Source organism: Xenopus laevis, chromosome 9_10L (genome assembly GCF_017654675.1).
Source record: "Xenopus laevis strain J_2021 chromosome 9_10L, Xenopus_laevis_v10.1, whole genome shotgun sequence".
In the NCBI taxonomy this organism is placed as follows: Eukaryota; Metazoa; Chordata; class Amphibia; order Anura; family Pipidae; genus Xenopus; species Xenopus laevis.
Genome location: NC_054387.1, coordinates 13,181,699 through 13,202,189, shown reverse-complemented (window position 1 = coordinate 13,202,189; position 20,491 = coordinate 13,181,699). Strand labels below are relative to the sequence as shown.

General features: G+C 42.4%; 1 protein-coding gene across 1 annotated transcript; it reads left to right on the top strand.

Annotated features, from left to right (window-relative positions):
• The first annotated feature begins 2,771 nt into the window (after positions 1-2,771).
• On the top strand, positions 2,772-18,953 carry cbln4.L (cerebellin 4 precursor L homeolog). Its single transcript, NM_001086450.2, is given in 3 exon segments — positions 2,772-3,182; positions 5,599-5,715; positions 17,710-18,953. Coding segments are annotated over 3 exon segments (618 nt in total). The 5' UTR covers positions 2,772-2,879; the 3' UTR covers positions 17,908-18,953.
• Positions 18,954-20,491: the final 1,538 nt, after the last annotated feature.

Below are 20,491 nucleotides of genomic sequence, written 5' to 3'. Positions count from 1 at the left end.
GGCACCGGCAGCCATTTTTGACGCCAGCGTCTGTTATTTCGGAAATTTTTTTTTTGACGCTGGCTAATTTTCGCTGCAAATTTTCACGGGCGTTTCGCAAATTTATTCGCTGGCGGCGAATCGCTCAAATTCGCGCCTGGCGAATAAATTCGCCCATCACTATAAACCACTAATTATTGCTCTATAACTCTGTTGTCTGCTAAGATATAAATTCAACAGAATACAGGTATGGGATCTGTTATCCGAAAACCACTTATCTAGAAGGTTTTGGATTATATGAAGGCCATCTACCAAAGAGCCAATTTTAATCAAATAATTGTCATTTTTAAAAATGATTTCCCTTTACAATATAACAGTAGCACCTTACCTTGATCCCAACTAAGATACAATTAATCATTATTAGAGTTAAAACAATCCTATTTGTTTATTTCATTTTTAAATTATTTTTAGCTGATTTAAGGTCTGGTGATCCAAATTACAAAAAGACCACTTGTCCTGAAAACCCCAGGTCTTGAGCATTCTGGATAACAGGTCCCATGCCTATAGTTTCATAAAATGCATGACTTGCCCCCTTTTTTTATTCAAAGCATTTCTAATGCATACCCACTGGTGCAATAGAGTGGAACACTGCGATGGAAGGTATGTATAGCCCAGGGGTTCCCAAAAAGTACATCGGGATCTACCAGTAGACCTGGTCTCTAAAGGGTGCAAAAATTTGTTGTCAATCAAAAATGTTTGTTGCCTTTAGACTTCAATGCATTGCTCATCACTATTGCTAAATTATTCTCCATTGCGTTGAGATTCCTACCCATTGCCTTTAAATACATTTTATAGAACAGAACACCCCCTAGTGATGACTAGGAATGGATTTCCTCAGCCAGCACTCCTCAATGTGTCTTAGGGAACTTCTTGAGTGTACCGGGTGCTATTATCCAGTAACATTTGGGTGGCGCAACACTGCTGCGGAAGGTTTATGTCCCCTTTGATTGTTGCCTTTATGCTAAGCTTGTTCATTAATGCCTGTGTATAAACAATCACATTCAGACGCCACTCTGGAAACAATAATTCACTTACTGATGGGCATGTCAATTATTTCTCCTATGTTTTTCTATACAATCATCTGGGCTGCGGCACTGCTAATCTCTCCTGGTAGATACAACACAGTTACGTGGAATATCCACTTGGCAGCGCCACAAAGTAAAGCAGGGACATTCATCTTCATAGATAGTTTGTCAATAGCATTTCAGCCAGAGGACTGATAATTGTTTTACCTTTCGGCTCTCTGCGCTGGGTCATTTCAGATTTCATTAAGATAATCAGTCTTAAAAGAAGTTCCATCCCAATTTACCACAACTATTCACATTTAATGCATTTAAGATTTCATATACATTATATATAAACCAGACACACAAAGATTGCCCCAGATGTTGTGGTGTATATATGCCAAGCACGGGTGATAGATAGATAATAGATAGATAAAAAGATAGATAGATAATAGATAGATAAAAAGATAGATAGATAGATAGAGAGAGAGAGAGAGAGAGAGAGAGAGAGAGAGAGAGAGAGAGACAGAGAGAGAGATAAATAGATAGATAGATAGATAGATAGATAGATAGATAGATAGATAGATGATAGATAGATGATAAAAGATAGATAGATGATAGATAGATAGATAGAGAGAGAGATAGATAGAGAAATAGATAGATAGATAGATAGATAGATAGATAGATAGATAGATAGATAGATAGATAGATAGATAGATAGATAGATAGATAGATAGATAAATAGATGATAGATTGATTAGATAGATACAATGAGAGTGAAAGGAACAGGTTGATGATAGATAGACGGACAGATAGATAGACAGAGGCAAGGAGAGTGAAAGGGATAGCTAGATTGTGATAGATAGATGATAGATAGATGATAGATAGAGGGACAGACAGACTGACAGACAAACATAGATAGATAGATACAGTAGGTATCTATCCATAGAAAAAGACACTTTGATAGAGACTGAGGCAGATAAACAGATATAGACAGATGCATATTTATCTAGATATGAATAGAAAGTTTAGATATGCAAAGGACAGACAGACTGCCTGCAGACAGATAGTTGACATATGGATACGGTTTTGGGGCAGTTATAACAGGGATATTCTTCAGGTCTGATGTAGATAAATCTCAGTTATCAGTGGGATAAAGAAGTTCTCTTTTTCCTCCTATACCAACTCAATAAAAGGCATTGCCAAAGGCATCAAATTAGAGCTAATGGTATGATAATAGCTGCTTTTTTTTACCTGAGTATAATTGCTGTATAACACTCTGCTGTATCCAACCACCCCCCTCCACTCCCCCCCACCCATCAAATCCACCCCCCCCCCAAGCCCTAAGTAAAGAAGCGCTGCAATAAATTGTCTGGGATAGTGATTCAGGCTGAGGGCAGTACCAACCTTGCTCATGACATAACGCTTTGGGGAGTTGAGGAGCAGCTTTGGATTCGCAGACACTCTGACAATGAAATCAGTCAGAAGGAATCTGTGTTCATGGAAGCAGCGAGTCGCACTCTGCCTGTGACATAGGATAGTCTGACGCAGGAGAATCATGGCAACGGCAAGGCTGGGGCATATTCCCTGATTTCTCTCATCAGTAATTCACTTTTGTTTTGTTTTGCGGGCGCAGAGTTAGGGGTGGGAAAGCTGAGAAGCTTCAGGAAAGCTTGACTATTTTGGAAGTGAACAAAAGGTAAAAGAAGATTTCTTTTTCCTTCCTACGTGGAAAGAGGGGGGACATTTCGGTAAGGGTGAGGGAGCTGTGAGATTTTTTTTTCACTGAAGCTGATCTGGCTGTAGACAGAGGAGAGATCAGTCGCAGAGGGCAGGATGGTGCTGAACACAATGCGTCCCTATACGGAGCTCTCCCTGGTGCTGAAGCTGCTCTTGGCTCTACTACTCTGCGTCCTCCCAGCTCGGGGACAGAATGACACAGAACCTATAGTCCTAGAAGGAAAATGCTTAGTCGTGTGCGACTCCAACCCTACCACTGACACCAAAGGATCTTCATCTTCTCCTCTTGGGATCTCTGTGAGAGCTGCTAACTCCAAGGTTGCCTTTTCAGCTGTTCGGAGCACCAATCATGAGCCCTCCGAAATGAGCAACAAAACTAGGATTATCTATTTTGACCAGGTAATAACAACTCCAGGGTGACATATTTTGGAGGGAGTGGGACTCTGGAAGCCTTTATATCCATCTCTTACATTATTTATCCTTGCTTTATTTCCAGAACACCCCAGTATTTATGATTAAAGTCGCAACACGTGTCGGCTGCAACAAAACTCAAGCCCTGTTTAATAAGTGCCCATAGATTTATTTGCCCTTTAAGAGAAACCTTTTTAAAAACCACCAGTCCCCCCCAAAAACCGCCAGGCATCACACTTAATGCAGCAGCTGATAAATATTTAATACGTTATATTTTAGTCTGCTGTAATTAAGTGTGTGTAAACATGTCAATAGATTACTGCAGCACAGCCTTAATTGAGTTTTATGGCATCATTATATCCAGCAGAGCTCTGAAAGCAATGCAGCTTACTCTCCCCGCTGTCACCGAGCAAGATGAATATACCCATGGTTCTAAAGTCTTCTCAGAAACTTACAACTTATGTAATAAATTTAAATACTTTACAACAAATACGACATTGGTGAGCAATATGAAGATGATGGTGTGCTACCATTATTTGTATATATTGGTTTTATTTATGACCAGTGCAATGATTAGTAGCTGGATAGTTGGGTAATCGATACAGATAAGCTGGTATATCAGTATAGCTAATGGGGTTGCCTGTGTTTCTGTGTATAGTTATGTTTGGGTGTTTGTATAAGGAACATTATTCTAGTTTTATTTAAGTCACATGCCATCCAACAGAGTAAAATCCACTTGCTCCTGCATTTATATGAGATCCCGTCTCCGTATTATTATGTTCGAAGCCTTGGACTGGAATAAATCACAGGGACCTGGAGTGTGAAGGGAAGTGCATTACAATAAGAAACTAAAGACATTGAACGAATAATGAATTTATTTCCCACTGGCCTTGAAATTTACTTTCAGGAGCTGGCGGGAGTGTGTTAGTAGGGAAGCAACAGGCTGATGAATGATGTGGCTTGTTTATCATATGCCAAGACACATAGGGAAGCACAGCAATTTATAGTAGGAGTACAAGACTCTAAATTAAAACTAAACTGCAACTCTCTCTGCCTTCTTCTCTCTCTCTCTCTCTCTCTCTCTCTCTCTCTCTCTCTCTCTCTCTCTCTCTCTCTCTCTCTTTCTCTCTCACACACACTCTCTCTTTCATTCCCTTCCAGCTTGTCTCTGCCCCTCTCAATCTGCTTCTCTCAATCTGTTTCTTGCTTTTCTTTATTTTTCTGTACCCCTATTTCTCTCTTCTCATCTGTCTGCCCTCAATCCTCCCTATTGTACTCTCTCTCTCTCTCTCTCTCTCTCTCTCTCTCTCTCTCTCTCTCTCTCTCTTTAACTCTCTCTCGCTTTAACTCTCTCTCTTTCTCTCTCTCTCTCTCTTTAACTCCCTATCTCTGGAATCTGAGAGTCGTTCCTGCAGTCAGTTAAAATTAAACAAACAGTAACCTCTTTCCTTGTATCAATGAAGGTGCTATTGGATGAATTCCTCTATACTCATAGTTTAAAGTGAAATAGTTTCATTACTGAGTACCGAGCTAAAATATCTGGCTCAAGATGCAGTCTTTTATTGGCACAGTATGGTACCCGAAGGGTAGGCAGCAAAGGCCATTGTTAAAAATAGATTCATTAGTGTCAAATAAAATCTATGGAATAAATTCTGTATGCCATGTATGTGCCATATATCCATAGAGACAAGAGGCAGTAGAATAATAGGATAGAGAGCTTACACTCTAAGCCATAACAGATGGTACAGAGGGTACAGTTAAAATAAAATACATGTTTTTTTCTGTATACATTCCACCTTTCTTACTCTCTGATGATAGAAAATAAAATTTCAGTGGTATAGTATAATAATGTATGTAATAATATGTTGTATGCGCACAGTATTTAAGACCGCCAAGCAATAAACGAATGCCCCATTGTGCATTGACGTCTTCCCTGCCAGGGTATTTAGTACAGGTATAGGATCGGTTATCTGGAAACCCTTTATCCAGAGAGCTCTGAATTACGGAAAGGCTATCTCCCATAGACTCCATTTTATCCAAATAATCCAAATTTTGAAAAATGATTTCCTTTTTTTCTGTAATAATAAAACAGCACCTTGTATTTGATCCCAACTAAGATATAATTCATCCTTATTGGAAGCAGAACCAGCCTATTGGCTTTATTTAACGTTTACATAAGACTGAAGGTATGAAGATCCAAATTATGGAAACATCCATTATCCAGAAAGCCCCAGGTCCCCAGCATTCTGGATAACAGGTTCCATAGCTGTACTGATTTATAGAGTAATACTCTCTTACTCTTGAGTTGAAAAATAATTGAATACAGTATATATATATGGTATAATAAAGGACATCTCACTGGGTTACATTATAACTGTATTTTTTCTCCCTTTTTTTTATTTAGATCTTAGTAAATGTCGGGAACTTTTTCACTCTGGAATCAGTGTTTGTTGCCCCAAGGAAAGGCATTTACAGCTTCAGCTTTCATGTCATAAAAGTTTATCAGAGTCAGACTATACAGGTATGTAATCTGCCATTCAGTTGGTCTTCTTCTTCTTTTTCTACTGTAATGATGGATTTCTAGATAATACAGACATGATGGCTGAGGATTCAACAGAGTTGTTTAGATTAGAAGAGCGCTCTTTATGTGATACATGTCGTACAGGCGGTATAGTTCCCGTTAATACTCATATACTGTATCATCATGTTAAAATATATTGAGTATCTGATCATTGTAATGGTTTAGTTCTAGAGATTCCATGCAACTTAGCTCTAGAGACATTTATCATCATGAGAGTAGAACAGCAAAACGCTAAAACAAGATTTAAAACAATGCTGCCCAAACATACCTGCCTAGTTTCCCATTGTTTTACCCATGGAACGCTTGCCCCCTAAGGTTTTTGCCTAAGAGATCAGCCCTGCAATCCTCCAAAACGGTCACCACTGAGGAGGCATGACCCTCTTTTGCATCCTAAGGACACCATTTCCTACCTGAAAAAAATGGAGATGCAACTGACTTGAAGGAGTCTGTTAATAATCCTGCAATTTACAGTTTCCCCACCCCCCTTTTTTTCTTTTTTTTTCCCCTTCCCGGCCACGTCGGTATCCTACTGCGGGCCACTCCTGGTCTTTTCTTACGGGGCAAGTGCCCAACATTTCAGCTCGGTGCCTGACATCAGGCAGTTACTAACTTTAACACCCGCCCTAGACCCCCGGATAGGGACTGTTTCTTAGCAGATGTCTAGGGGATAACCCCCATTATTGTTATAGATTGTTATGGGTAATAGACTCACCCGAGTTTGGGGGGTGAGTAGGGAGGGTTGGGGCTATATATGTTTTGGGTTTGTATATCAATCTATTTTGCAGACTATTCACTCTCAGTTGTATGGCATAATAACTAAGCATGTTGCACTTTCTATGTTTCTCTTACTCATGTACCTGAAGGGATGGACACTTCCTCTGGCTCGGCATATACCTGCTACTGTATGTTATGGCTAATATATCAGTACTTTCTTGGAATGTGAGGGGCCTTAATTCCAAATTTAAAAGGAGCTTGATGTTTAATTACCTCAAGAGATATCCTCCCTCTATCCTTCTCCTCCAGGAGACGCATCTCTCCGGGCAAAAAGTTCTCGCACTTAAGAAACCATGGGTGGGTTGGCATTTCCATTCTACTTTTTCAACTCATTCGAGGGGGGTCTCCGTATTAATTCGCAAGGGTCTGCCATTTGAACTTCTAAAGCTCCACTTAGACCACTACGGCAGATTCCTGGTATTACATGGCCTTATCGCCAACAAACCCATTCTATTGGTCAATCTATATATGCCTCCGCCATTTGCAGTGTCAATCCTGGATACAATGATGACTAAACTGTCTGAATTCCCACCTAGCCCCCTCTGTATTATGGGGGATTTTAACTGTTGCTTAAATCCGTCCTTGGATAAGCTTAGCCCTGACCCCCATACGCTTACAAAGCTCACCAAGTGGACAGAAGCCTTACAGCTGACTGACCCCTGGAGATGGAAATACCCACTCCAAAGAACCTTCTCCTGCCACTCTCCAACACACAAAACTTTTTCTAGAATAGACCTGGCCCTAGTGTCCCATGACCTCCTGCCTATGATTGACCAAATCCGATACCTACCCCAATCCCTATCCGACCACTCCCCACTCCAAGTTACTTTTCGCTGGAATCCGGAGGCCTCAGACAAGCTATGGCGCTTAAGCCCTCTTTGGCTTAAAAACACTACGGTGGCTGAAGCGAATGCCCAGGCCTATGGCGACTATTGGGTCCATAATGTGGGGTCCACCTCCCCTCTGACTCTGTGGGATGCGTCTAAAGCAGTCATGAGAGGAGCACTTATGGGGGCAATCTCACAAGCGAGGAAGGATACTTTAGACCAGGTTAAAGCTGCGGAGAATGAACTCCACAATGCTTCCGGAGCACATACTCTGAACCCTACCCCTGCCAACTATGCCGGTCTCCTAAGTGCCCAAGACTCTCTTTCCAGAGCCTCCATATCACTAACTAGGAAAGCCTTACTTTACCAGAACCAGCGTATCTTTGATCAGAGCGACAAAAATAGTAAGCTTTTGGCATTTTTGGCTAAACAACAGACAACTTCCTCCGCTGTTCCCCGCCTTATCTTGGATGATGGCTCTATAGTCGCAGAACCCAAGCTCATAGCACAAGAATTTGCCACCTTCTACCAAACCCTCTATTCTACCACAACTACTCACTCTAGAACCCAACTCCTTCAGTTCTTGGACTCAATCCCTATCCCGTCTCTTTCACTTAGTGACAGAACATTTCTGGATGCACCTATAACGCCCCGAGAAATTGCTGATGCCATTGCCTCCCTACCCCCCAATAAGACACCAGGACCGGATGGCCTCCCTCCAGACTGGTATAAAGCTCTCTCAGAACAATTAGTCCCAAAATATCTAGAAACGCTGCAAAGTGCTTTTGATAGTAATTCTCTACCTCCATCATTTACAGAGGCCCTCATAGTTGTCATCCCTAAACCGGGTAAAGATACAGCTCGCTGCTCTTCGTACCGCCCTATATCTCTCCTAAATACAGATGCTAAAATCCTGGCTAAGGTCCTCACTTCCCGCCTCCAACAGGTAGTCCCTGACCTTATTCACCCTGATCAATCTGGCTTTATGCCAGGACGCTCCACTAACATCAACCTCCGCAGACTCTTTACCAACCTGCAGATTGCCCATACTGAAACAGGCACCAGAGTAGTTGCCTCCCTTGACTCTGCTAAGGCTTTCGACTCGGTGGAGTGGGATTACCTGTGGGAGGTGTTAGCCCGTTTCGGATTTGGCCCTAGATGCATATCCTGGATCAAACTTCTATATAAGAACCCCACGGCACGGGTGAGAGTTAATGGCCATATCTCCCCCCCTATCTTACTATCGAGGGGAACAAGGCAAGGCTGCCCCCTTTCCCCAATTCTATTTGCCCTAGCAATAGAACCACTTGCAATTCTGACCAGACAATCTCCTTTAATCAAGGGTTTAACCTACGGCACTATTCAGGAAAAAATCTCCCTTTTTGCTGACGACCTCCTTATATATTTGGCAGATCCCAATGATTCTCTCACTGCCCTCCTTGACCTGGTCAACCGGTTTGGCTCGTTTTCCGGACTACGCGTTAACTGGGAAAAATCTGTTTTATTCCCCATTGACCCTGACCAACCTCGATCTCTACCACAAGAGACCCCACTTGAATGGGCCACCCAGTTCAAGTACCTAGGAGTGATAGTCCATACAGATCTCACCAAATACACTACCTTAAACCTAGACCCTATTTTACTTAATCTGACCAATACCTTAAACAGATGGGCTAAACTCCCTCTCTCTCTCTGGGGTAGAGTAAATGTCATTAAAATGATTTACCTCCCCAAAATTCTCTATCTACTCCATAATGCGCCAATATTTATTCCCAAAAAATACTTTAAAAGTATAAACCAAATCGTGACCCCCTTTCTCTGGAACAAGAAAACACCCAGAATCGCTTGGTCAAAGTTATGTGCACCGTGCGACAAGGGAGGACTGGCCCTCCCCAACTTCCATTGGTATTTCATAGCTTCACAAATATATTACCTCCACTGGTGCTTTAACCCTGACCCGTATAACCCAAACTCCCAGTTACAAGCTCTTTTACTATCCTCGTGGGAGAGCCTCCGCAACTTTCCCTATCGGAGCCCCAGGGATTCTGGCCCGCTACCGACGACACTGACTACCCCACAGAAGGCCTGGCTGATAGCTCTCAAAATCTTGGGCCATTCACCACCCCTCCTATCCCCTCACCTCCCACTCTGGAGAAATTCCTATTTGAATCACTTTAGATCCTTGCAACACTCTGCTTTCTGGCCCAGGCAAGGCATTAAATGCTTGAAGGACCTCCTTGAGAATCATTCCTTTGTCACCCATTGCACATTACAACTTAAATGCCAGCCAACGCAAATTCCACTATTTAAATACCTACAATTACGTCATACCTTCTACTCCCAATTTAACAGTCTTACCCCCCAGCAATCCTGCCTAGTCATAGAAGAAATTCTTCATGATCCCAACCCAGCAAAGCTGGTGTCCCGGCTCTACCAGCAGCTCCTTTTATCCGGCCCCAAACCTTTTCAAGCAGCACAAGACTGGTGGAATACTAAAATTATAGGCCTTGACCAAGATAACTGGGACGAGGCGACGGAACACATATACACTGGCCTGATATCGTTGAAAGACAAACTAATACAATATAAAATTATGCACCATATTTACATAACTCCCACACGACTCAAACTGATGGGCCAGATCCCTTGCGACTCCTGTCCCAGGTGTCACCAACAAGCTGCGGATTTCTTCCATCTAATATGGGAATGCCATTACATACTGAGCTTTTGGACACAAGTTGTAAACTATCTATCAGATAATCTTGACTTCCCAAGAATAATTTCACCTGCAGTTTGCCTTTTGGGGGTTCTAGAAGAGATAGTCCCAGCTAAATATACTCGAATCTCTTTCCGTATCCTACTCTTTTATGCAAAAAAAACTGTAGCCCTTCACTGGATGGGTAACCTCTCACCCTCTCTCAATGCGTGGATACGACTGATTAACAAAGCAGTACCCCTATATAAGCTCACCTACGAAATTAGGGGAACACCAACAAACTTCGATAAAATTTGGGGCTTGTGGAATGACATTGCCCCGACCCCTCTATAGTAGGTCATAGCCGAGTCCATCTCCTACTGTGACACCCCGCATGGTTTGCTATCCTTCGTATCCTCGAGGGTCCCAACCTAACCGTCAGATGTATAGTTCCCCTGAGTTTGATAGTGTCCATCTCAACTGCTCAATAACTGTATTGTGTTATGCTTGGTGATAGCATGTGCCATATTTTCTTCCTGCCTAAATTGTACAGTCTAGTCTGCGAGTGTACTTATTGTTGTACGTATGATTGTTGTATGTGTTTAAAAATGAGAAATAAAACTTACCTTTAAAAAAAAAAAAAACAATGCTGCCAATCACCTGGTTCAACATTTCTTTTCTGGATCAGATTTGTCCCAAATTTCTGCAGTGTCTGGACTCAACACGTATAGATACACCCTTCTACACTGATATCCGCCCAGAATGAATTCTTGATAATTTGATTTATATCAGTTTAGCAAATTCAAGGATATCGAAAACACTTGCTCAGCCATATTGGACTACAAGATCTAGTCTACTCCATAGTTACAGGAGAACTAAACCCTAAAAACGAATATGGCTAGAAATACTGTATTTTATATACTGCACTGTTCTAAGGGTTCAACAGCCCTTTAACAGTAATGATCCAGACCTTCAGAATTGTACACAGGAGCTTCCCATCTTGGATTTTATTAGGAGTGTCAGTGTCACTGCACATACTCAGTATACTCTGGGCTGTTGCTGAGAAGCTAAGTTTAAGAGTTGTTTCTAGTGATGGGAAAAATTTATTCGGCAGGCGCAAATTTGCGCCGAATTTCCATGTTTTCCTGCCGGCGAATAAAGTTGTGAACGATTCGCGACAATTAAACAGATGGCCATTGACTTTAATGTGCGTCAAATGTCGCAGGCATCGGAATTGTCACCAGCGTCAATTTTGACGCTCACAAATTGCGTTTCGAAACCCATAATATAATGTGCAGCATTTCTGCCCTATTTCTTTGTTACAGGGGTGGTTCACCATTACATTAAATTTTAGTATGTTATAGAATGTCTAATTCTAAGCAGCTTTTCAATTGGCCTTCATTTTTTCCTCTTTTATAGTTTTGTCTTCTCCTGCTGACTCTTTCCAGATTTCAAATGGGGGTCACTGACCCCATCTAAAAAACAGATGCTCTGTAGAGACTACAAATGTATTGTTATTGCTACTTGTTATTATTCATCTTTATAATCGTGTTCCAGTCTCTTTTTGAAATCAGTGCATGGTTGCTAGGGTAATTTGGACCCTAGCAACCAGATTTCTGAAATTGCAAACTGAAGAGCTGCTGAATAAAAAACACCATAAATAATAATAAAAATTAAAACTAACCGCAAATTGTCTCTACTCTACATTATAATAAAAGTTAATTCTAATGATGGGCAAATAAATTCACCTGGCACGAAGTCGCTGTGAATTTCCACGTTTCGCCACCGGCGAATAAATTAGCGAAACTCCCGTGAAAATTCGCCGGCGTCAAAATTTTTTGAACGTGCGTCTGAAAAGTCGCTCGCATCAGCACTATTCGGACGCCCATTGACTTTAACGTCGGTGTCAAAATTGATGCTAGCGTCAAAATTGACGCTGGTGTCCATTTTCACGTTTCACACATTTTTCACTAATTATTTTCCGTTTCGCGAATTTTGCAGGAAATTAGCGAATTTTTGGGCACTCGGATCGCTTCGTTTTTCTAAATCGCCCCAAGTTTCCTCGTGAGGCAACTTCGGAAAATAAATCGCTCCGAGTGCCATCCCTCCGACAATTTCTAGCCAACGGGAAGGCATTGTGGGGGGAAATTAGTCGACCGAAGAGGAGGCGATTTGTCACTGGGTGACCAATCTCCCCCAAATAGCAATGTGTGCCTCTACCCTAAAGGGAACTTATACCGTCCATGGTATGTTGATACCCCCCTTCAATTCCCAGCATTTTCCAACATATTATCAAGGGTTCATGTATGGTAGGAATTGAAGTCCAGTACCATAAAGGTATATTCTTAAAGTCCTCCAGGTCCAGCAGCCCATTGATGAAGACGTTTGTCCAATGACAGCCTTGCTTGCTCTGCTATACTTTAATTTCATTTCTTTATTACATACAATTATGGCCTAAGGGAATCAATCATTATTCTAGCTCTAAACATCTAAGCAGCAGTATATCTGCCATTCTTGTATTAAATATAGTGTATTGTAATGAAACATTGCACAGTATTCCCAATATGTATTCCATCCGTTGCTCAGCTTGGAGTGCCTATTAGTGATGGGCGAATTTGTCCTTTGTCCTTTTGTTTCGCAAGAAATTTCTGTCGAAATTCGCAAAATGCAAAAAATTCACGAAACGCAAATTTTGACACCCGCATCCATTCTGACATTAGAGTAAATTTTGACGTTAACGTCAATGGGTGTGTGAAAAATATTGACACGCAGCGGTTTTGACGCAAGTGACTTCTCCAGCACACGTCCAAAAATTTTTGACGCTGCCAATTTTTCGCTAATTCGCCTGGCTATTTATTCGTCCATCACTAGTCCCTTTTTTTAATGGAGATCTATGCTCTTTACTTTGGAAATTTTACAGGTATAGGATCTATTATCCAGAATGCTCGGGACCTGGATAACAGATCTTTCCGTAATTTAGATCTTCCTACTTTAAATCTACTAGAAAATCGTGTAAACACTAAATGAACCCAATAGAATGATTTTACATCTAAAAAGGGTCAATTATATCTTAGTTTGGATCAAGTACACGGTACTGTTGAAATATTATAAGAAAAAGGAAATCATTTTTCAAAATTTGGATTATTTGGATAAAATGGAGTCTATGGGAGACAGCCATTTAGAAACTCGGATTGTTTGGATAATGGATCCCATACCCATATTATATTTGTATCCCAGAGAGATATCTATAATGAGAGTGAGGGAGAAATCACTGATTTTACTCGGATTATGAGACTTTTTGGTGCAGTTAAAGAGCTAAAGAGCTTGGTTACAGTATGGATTTAGGGAGTGTGGTCAAATAAATTCTTTGTGCAGCAAAATTTTTGTGCCTTTTTCTGTTTTCCAAATGTTGGGAGGTATGGTTGTGTATGTTCCTTGGGGTACATTGATGGATATAAAGCATAAGTGTATAGGCAGGGTAGGTGCAACTTATTGCATTTTCCTCCACTGCATAATATCTGAGCAGAAAAAGCTGCGGAACTCACTGGCTGCCTTTAAGGTTGAAAGAATACAGCCCAGATGTTACTGCAATACAACTCCCAAGATGTTTTGATAAGATGTGGGTCTAGGCTAAAACTTGTAGTAGGGATGCTGTACTTGGGAACTGCTATGGCAGCATCATAAGCCAGGGTCAGGGTCGGGTCAAGGTATTTTGGCACCCTAGGCAAGGGCTTCAATCAGTGCCCCCCCCAACCGGTGCTGCATTACCTTTTCCTACTTTACCATTCATATTGCCCCCATTTGTACCTGTGCCAACAGTAGTCAATCTCTCAGATTGCCCTCAAGCCCCAATCTGTACCAGTGCCAGCATAAGCCAAAACATCCATCATATTGTTACCCCGAATCTGTACCTTTGCCAGCAGCAGCCAAAAAAATCCATCATATGTCCCTAATTTGTACCTGTGCCAGCATTAGCCAAAAATCCATCATATTGCTCCAAACATCTGTGTACCTGTGCCAGCAGCCAGTGCCGGGCCATACTGGCCTGGCGCCCCAGGCAACTCGGCCTGGCCGAGTCGCCCCCTCCACAGAGCACTGCGCACATGAGCGCACGCATGCACGCTAAGAGCTGAGTCCAGCACACGCCACACTCCCCTTAAATAGGCGCAGTCACGTCATCGCGCGCGACACACTTCCCTCACGTAGGCTCGCGCATGCGCACAAGGAGCAGGACTTCACACCGGACTGGGGTAGGCAGCAGCTAAAGGTACGTGCTGGACGCCCCCCAAGTTTTGCGCCCTAGGCACGTGCCTACTCTGCCTACACCTAGTTCTGGCCCTGCCAGCAGCAGCCAATCCCTCATTTTCCCCCCAATCTGTAACTGTGCCATCAGCAGCCAAAAAATCTACAATATTGCCCCCAAATATGTACCTGAACCAGCAAGAGCAAAACTCCATCATATTGTCCCCCAAATATGTATCTGTGCCAACAGCAACCAAAAATCCACCATATTGCCCCCAAATATGTACCTGTGCCAGCAGCAGCCAAAAAACCATTATAATGCCCCCAAATATGTACCTGTGCCAGCAGCAGCCAAAAATCCATCATATTGCCCCCAAATATGTACCTGTGCCAACAGCAGCCAAAAAACCATTATAATGCCCCCAAATATGTACCTGTGCCAACAGGAATAAGAAAACCCATCATATGTACCTGTGCCAGCAGCCGCCAAAAAACCCATCATATTGCCCCCAAATATGTATCTGTGCCAGCAGCAGCTAAGATGGAGGTGGGGAGTGCTTCTGCCACAGAACGAACCACGGGAAAGAGGAGTTTGGAAAAGGCGGTTAATAAAATTGGAAAAACTGTTAAAAGCCAGCAAACCAGGGTTTAAAAAAAAATCTGCTTAAAAGTGCTCCCCCCCTTCATGATTTCACCCTAGGCGGGCGCCTACTCTACCTACCCCCGGCCCTGGTCAGGGTTATCCAAAGTCTGCGGAGGGTTTTTAAATGTGAAGATCTCTAGAAAAGATACTGATGTGTTGGGAACTGCAAACCAGTTCTGTTCCAATAAAATCCATTTTAAAACAGATGTGAAGCTTCTATAGTGTGTGTGTTATTAATAAACAGCAGCCCTTCTGGATATGTTACCTCTATGCAGCAGTGTTGACATCAGTTGGGCAGCCCCTATAGTAGGTCAGATAGTATTCTTGGACCTCTTGTTAAATAAATCAAATCCTTCCCTATGTGTGTGTGGAAGAAGAGACTCCGTCTGTCTAGGTTGGACCCTCACAAGGTGTTGGAGGAAAGGATTGATGCGCTACTGTAACTCTCAACATGTAGCCCATATGTACAACAGCAGTGAGCCAATTTGAGAGGTATAGCAAGAAAAAGCAGAATTACAGTGGATCATGCACCATTATCCGTAGTACAGTCACCAATGAATGGAATGACATGGGTGCAATGGATCCCCTTTAATGGAAGATTCTCAGTGTAGAAACTAAACTTCGACAGATGTTGTCTATGGATTACTTCTACTCAGTGGAGCCCCAACTTCTCTTAGGTTGCTGGTCACCTAAAAACTCAAAGCTTGACGTTTGGGTAGTGATGTTCTGGTCAAAAAAAACCTTAACCTAACCCTAGTCCAAAAACCATAACCTGCACCTGACCCTAACCCAAAAATGTTGCCATTATAGGACCCACACCCAACACATGCCCATGGTTTCTTGCTCTGTATGCAAGACAAGGAATCTTCAGGAGACGAGGAGGAGTGGACTTCCCCAGTCTGATCTGCACTTAACCAAAACCTGCAATGGTTGGCCAAACTTCAATACCAACCTTTTCAACCAAACCCACCGGTCCAAGCGGGTGCCACCCCTGCTACTAGGTGGAGACCAACGAGTATGAGTAACGTTCTCTCTCATGTTAACTCTGGGCAGGAACAGGTCACACTACCCCTGAACCAATTGGGAAACCTCCTCTCCATCAAGCATAGGTCCCAAACTGGGAACTTTGGGCCCCCTAAACTACCTAAAAATATTGCCTGACCAAATGCAAATGATCAAACCCTTACGGCACCATAAAATCTCATGTGTAGTGCAAAGAACATGCGTGGGTACGGAGTATCTCAAGTTACGCCTACTTTATGCCCCTTACACTGTGACATTCACAATCAGGTGTCTGACTGGTGCATTGTGGGTAGTTGGAACATTTTTTTCTACATTGCATTACATTCTATTTTCGCCCAACTCCCCTCTCTGCCTGGCAATGCAGCTCTATGATTCCTTAGCATTACAGCTGATTAAAACTCATATCCTTTTCCATAATTAAAGCTCTGTACAGATGGAGCACATTTTTTTTAGACTTGTGGCAGACACTGTCTATTGAAATAAATGGTCTGTCAAGTTCTCCGTCTGTCATCTACAGAACACATATTGTCAAGAAATGAACCCTGAGCAATTCACTTTCCTCTACGCCCAAACCAAACAGCCACAAAGTATTTCTATTAAAGGCTACATAAACCTCTCATGACAAAAAATGTTCCACTCCTATGATACATTCTCCTGAATATTATCAAAGCGTGAATCATGGGAGCTAAAGTACAACAACCACTGAGGTGGATTCTTAAAGCAACATTACATGATAAAATATTTTCCTCCATGGGTGAATTAATATGTTTTAAGGACAGTTTGTGTCCCCTTTATTTGTGCTTTGTTCATTTTAAGTGATTGAAACATGCGGACATGGTTGGTTACATTTGTTTCTAACCACAAAACATAGATGCTTAGCAGGGTGACAGTTACCCCAATGTTTCTATATATCTGTAACCTTGTTATGAGCTAAGGGGGCCCAGCCTGAAGGTCAGTTAGGAGGAGATTTGGGGTGAGTGATTATTTGTGCCCTGGGTACCCCTGGAACTATAGCAGGGTGACTTTTACCCCAATGTTTCTATATATCTGTAACCTTGTTATGAGCTAAGGGGGCCCAGCCTGAAGGCCAGTTAGGGGGAGATTTGGGGTGAGTGCTTATTTGTGCCCTGGGTACCCCTGGAACTATAGCAGGGTGACTGTTACCCCAATGTTTCTATATATCTGTAACCTTATTATGAGCTAAGGGGCCCAGCCTGAAGGCCAGTTAGGGGGGAGATTTTGGGTGAGTGCTTATTTGTGCCCTGGGTACTAGTGATGTGCGGGTCGAGAATTTCTCGACCAGCACCTGACCCTAACCCGCCCGCTCCCTACCCGCATCCGACCCAGCCCGCTGCTCCCCTTTATTTATAGACCGGCGCCCGCCCCGCAGTGATGTCACAAAAGGGGCGGGGCGGGTGGAAGTCTATAAATTCCGGCACCAGAAGCCGGCAGTACTCGGTCTCGGGCAGGGAGAGCAGGAGAAGAGCTCGACCCGCATCCACCCACGCATTTTGTCCAGGGGTCAGCCCGAACCCGCCCGACCCCCGGGTAAACCCGCGGGTCCCGCGGGCCTTGAGCCGGCCCGAACATCACTACTGGGTACCCTTGAATTTATTGTACAGTAAATGTTACCCCAATGTTTCTATATAATATGCTTTTCTTGTTTGATTTATCATAGTTTTCGAACAATGTAATTATTTCATAACTCTCCAGTGGTCTTTACTCTTCAGGTAAACCTGATGCTTAATGGAAAACCAGTCATTTCAGCATTTGCTGGGGACAAAGACGTGACTCGTGAAGCAGCCACAAATAGCGTCCTTCTGTATTTGGATAAGGAAGACAAGGTTTATCTGAAACTGGAGAAAGGTAATTTAGTCGGTGGCTGGCAATACTCAACCTTCTCTGGCTTTTTGGTGTTTCCCCTGTGAGATCTCCAAAACCGGCCCAAGTTAAGGACACTGGACACAACTTAGACTCTGTTCTCTGGAGATCATATTTGTCATCAATGGATCGTTGTTTATTGGTTTCTCATAGGTGATTATGGATAATACGTTACGGCGTTCAGTCCTCTCACTGAAGTGCAATGACATTTCCACAGAAAAACAAAAAATATTTTGTGTGTTTGAAGTATATTTGGATTAAACCTGAGAATAAATCGTATCTATATCTATATGCCAATGTTACATTTTAAAAGATGCCTGCAAGATTTATTCAGATTTTATTTATGGGAAATGCTGTTGACGGGTCAAAGGAGACAATGAATTCCCGGGACAAAAAAAGGGACACAAAATTGTAATGTTTAGCCATTTCCCCCTGCAGTCTACAATCATCTGTTTTCTGTAGCTGATTTTAGTCTTTAGTAGTCTGGTATCGTTTTGTTTGGCGATCATTATTGTATCCCACGGGGAGGCATTACTAAACAAATGAATGGATAGACATTTTTTGGTCTCATTTACTGGATGCATTATGTCTTAAGTCATTTTCCCGGCAGTGGCGCATTCCAGTTGGTGGAGATATCCGAAGAATTTGTACGTTTTAACAGATAGATCATAACGTTAAAAAAAAAAAAAAAAAAAAGGGGAAGAAAAATGGTTAGCATATTTGAAGCGATTTATCTTGCAAAGCTGTGCACAATAGCAAAGCCCTGCAGGATGGCGCACTCCTAATCCTCCACCTTAATTAGCATGATTGATAATACACATTTCATTTGATACCTGGGGATGTTTTCTGAAGGCAGAAGCACTTCATTAGCTCGAGTCCCGATGTTGAGAATTTAACTATTGCACATACACCATCAGTTTGATGCCTTAAATTTCTAAAATGTGTAATGTGGATCTGTTGGAAAGGAACTGTTCTACCCAAGGAGATATTATTCCACCGGGGACAGGGGGTGGGCAGGGAGATTGGGGAATTCATGGAACAGCATTCTGACGATACCTGTCGGTGTCAGTGTAACATAATAAAGGTTGAAATGTCTTTGATGCATTGACCTTTTGGTGTTTCAAACATACACAACATGGTCTGCTGCTTCATTTGATGTACTTGTGTTTCCCGGAGCTCATCAGGCATACAGAGATTCTTATTCATGGCAGGCAAGCTTTAGAATCTACAGTAACAGGACTAGGGGTTGTTTGTTTCTTCCTTTACCATATAGCTACTTCACTCTATTAGGTCGAGTCAATAGAGCCAGCAGATGAGCACTGGAGGTGTCACTCTTGAAGTTCTTGGAAGGCTCCAGTGTGATAGGCTTAATCGAAACACTCTTCCTTACGCCCTGCCATTATCACTAGTTCCGGACATATCTGTCAATATAGTTTAGGGCTTTTTTCCCTATTGACAAGCAACCAAGAGCTTTCATGAGTGTGTAACTCAGCTGACACTGCCTCAAGTGGCTTCCTCATTAGCTGGCCATTGATCTCGTTATTGGTTTTTTTTCATGATGGATAAGCACGGAGGGAAAACATAGAAACATAGTAACATAGTAAGTTAGGTTAATAAAAGACAGACGTCTATCAAGTTCAACCTTTTTAACTTTTTTTAACCTGCCTAACTGCCAGTTGATCCAGAGGAAGGCAGAAAATCCCATCTGAAGTCTCTCCAATTTGCCTCAGAGGGGGAAAAATTCCTTCCTGACTCCAAAATGTCAATGGGACTAGTCCCTGGATCAACTTGTACTATGAGCTATCTCCCATAACCCTGTATTCCCTCACTTGCTAAACACCATCCAACCCCTTCTTATACCTATCTGATGTATCAGCCTGTACCACTGATTCAGGGAGAGAATTCCACATCTTCACAGCTCTCACTGTAACAAACCCCTTCTGAATATTTAGCCAGAACCTCTTTTCTTCTAAATGGAATGGGTGACCTTGTGTCAGCTGGAAAGACCTACTGGTAAATAAAGCATTTGAGAGATTATTTTATGATCCCCTTATATTTATTATATATCCCCCCCTATATTTATACATAGTTATCATATCTCCCCTTAAGCGCCTCTTCTCCAGCGTGAACATCCCTATTTGGCCAGTCTTTCCTCATAGCTAAGATTTTCAATACCTTTTACCAGCTTAGTTGCCCTTCTCTGTACCCTCTCTAATACAATAATGTCCTTTTTGAGTGATGGAGACCAAAACTGTACGGCATATTCTAGATGGGGCCTTACCAGTGCTCTATACAGTGGGACCCCCTCCTCCCATGACTCTATGCCCCATTTAATACAGCTCAAGACCTTATTTGCCCTTGATGCTGCTGACTGGCATTGCTTGCTACAGCCAAGTTTATCATCTACAAGGACTCCAAGGTCCATAATGGATTTGCCTAGTGCAGTCCCATTAAGGGTATAAGTGGAGAATTTTATAACCCAGGTGCATGACTTTACATTTATCAACATTGAATCTCATTTGCCACTTGGCTGCCCAGATTGCCAGTTTGTCAAGAAAATCCCTTTGGCATAGTCTTAAAGATCTTTCCAATGGAGACACCATTCTTTCACAGAGAGGGAGGCCACTGAAA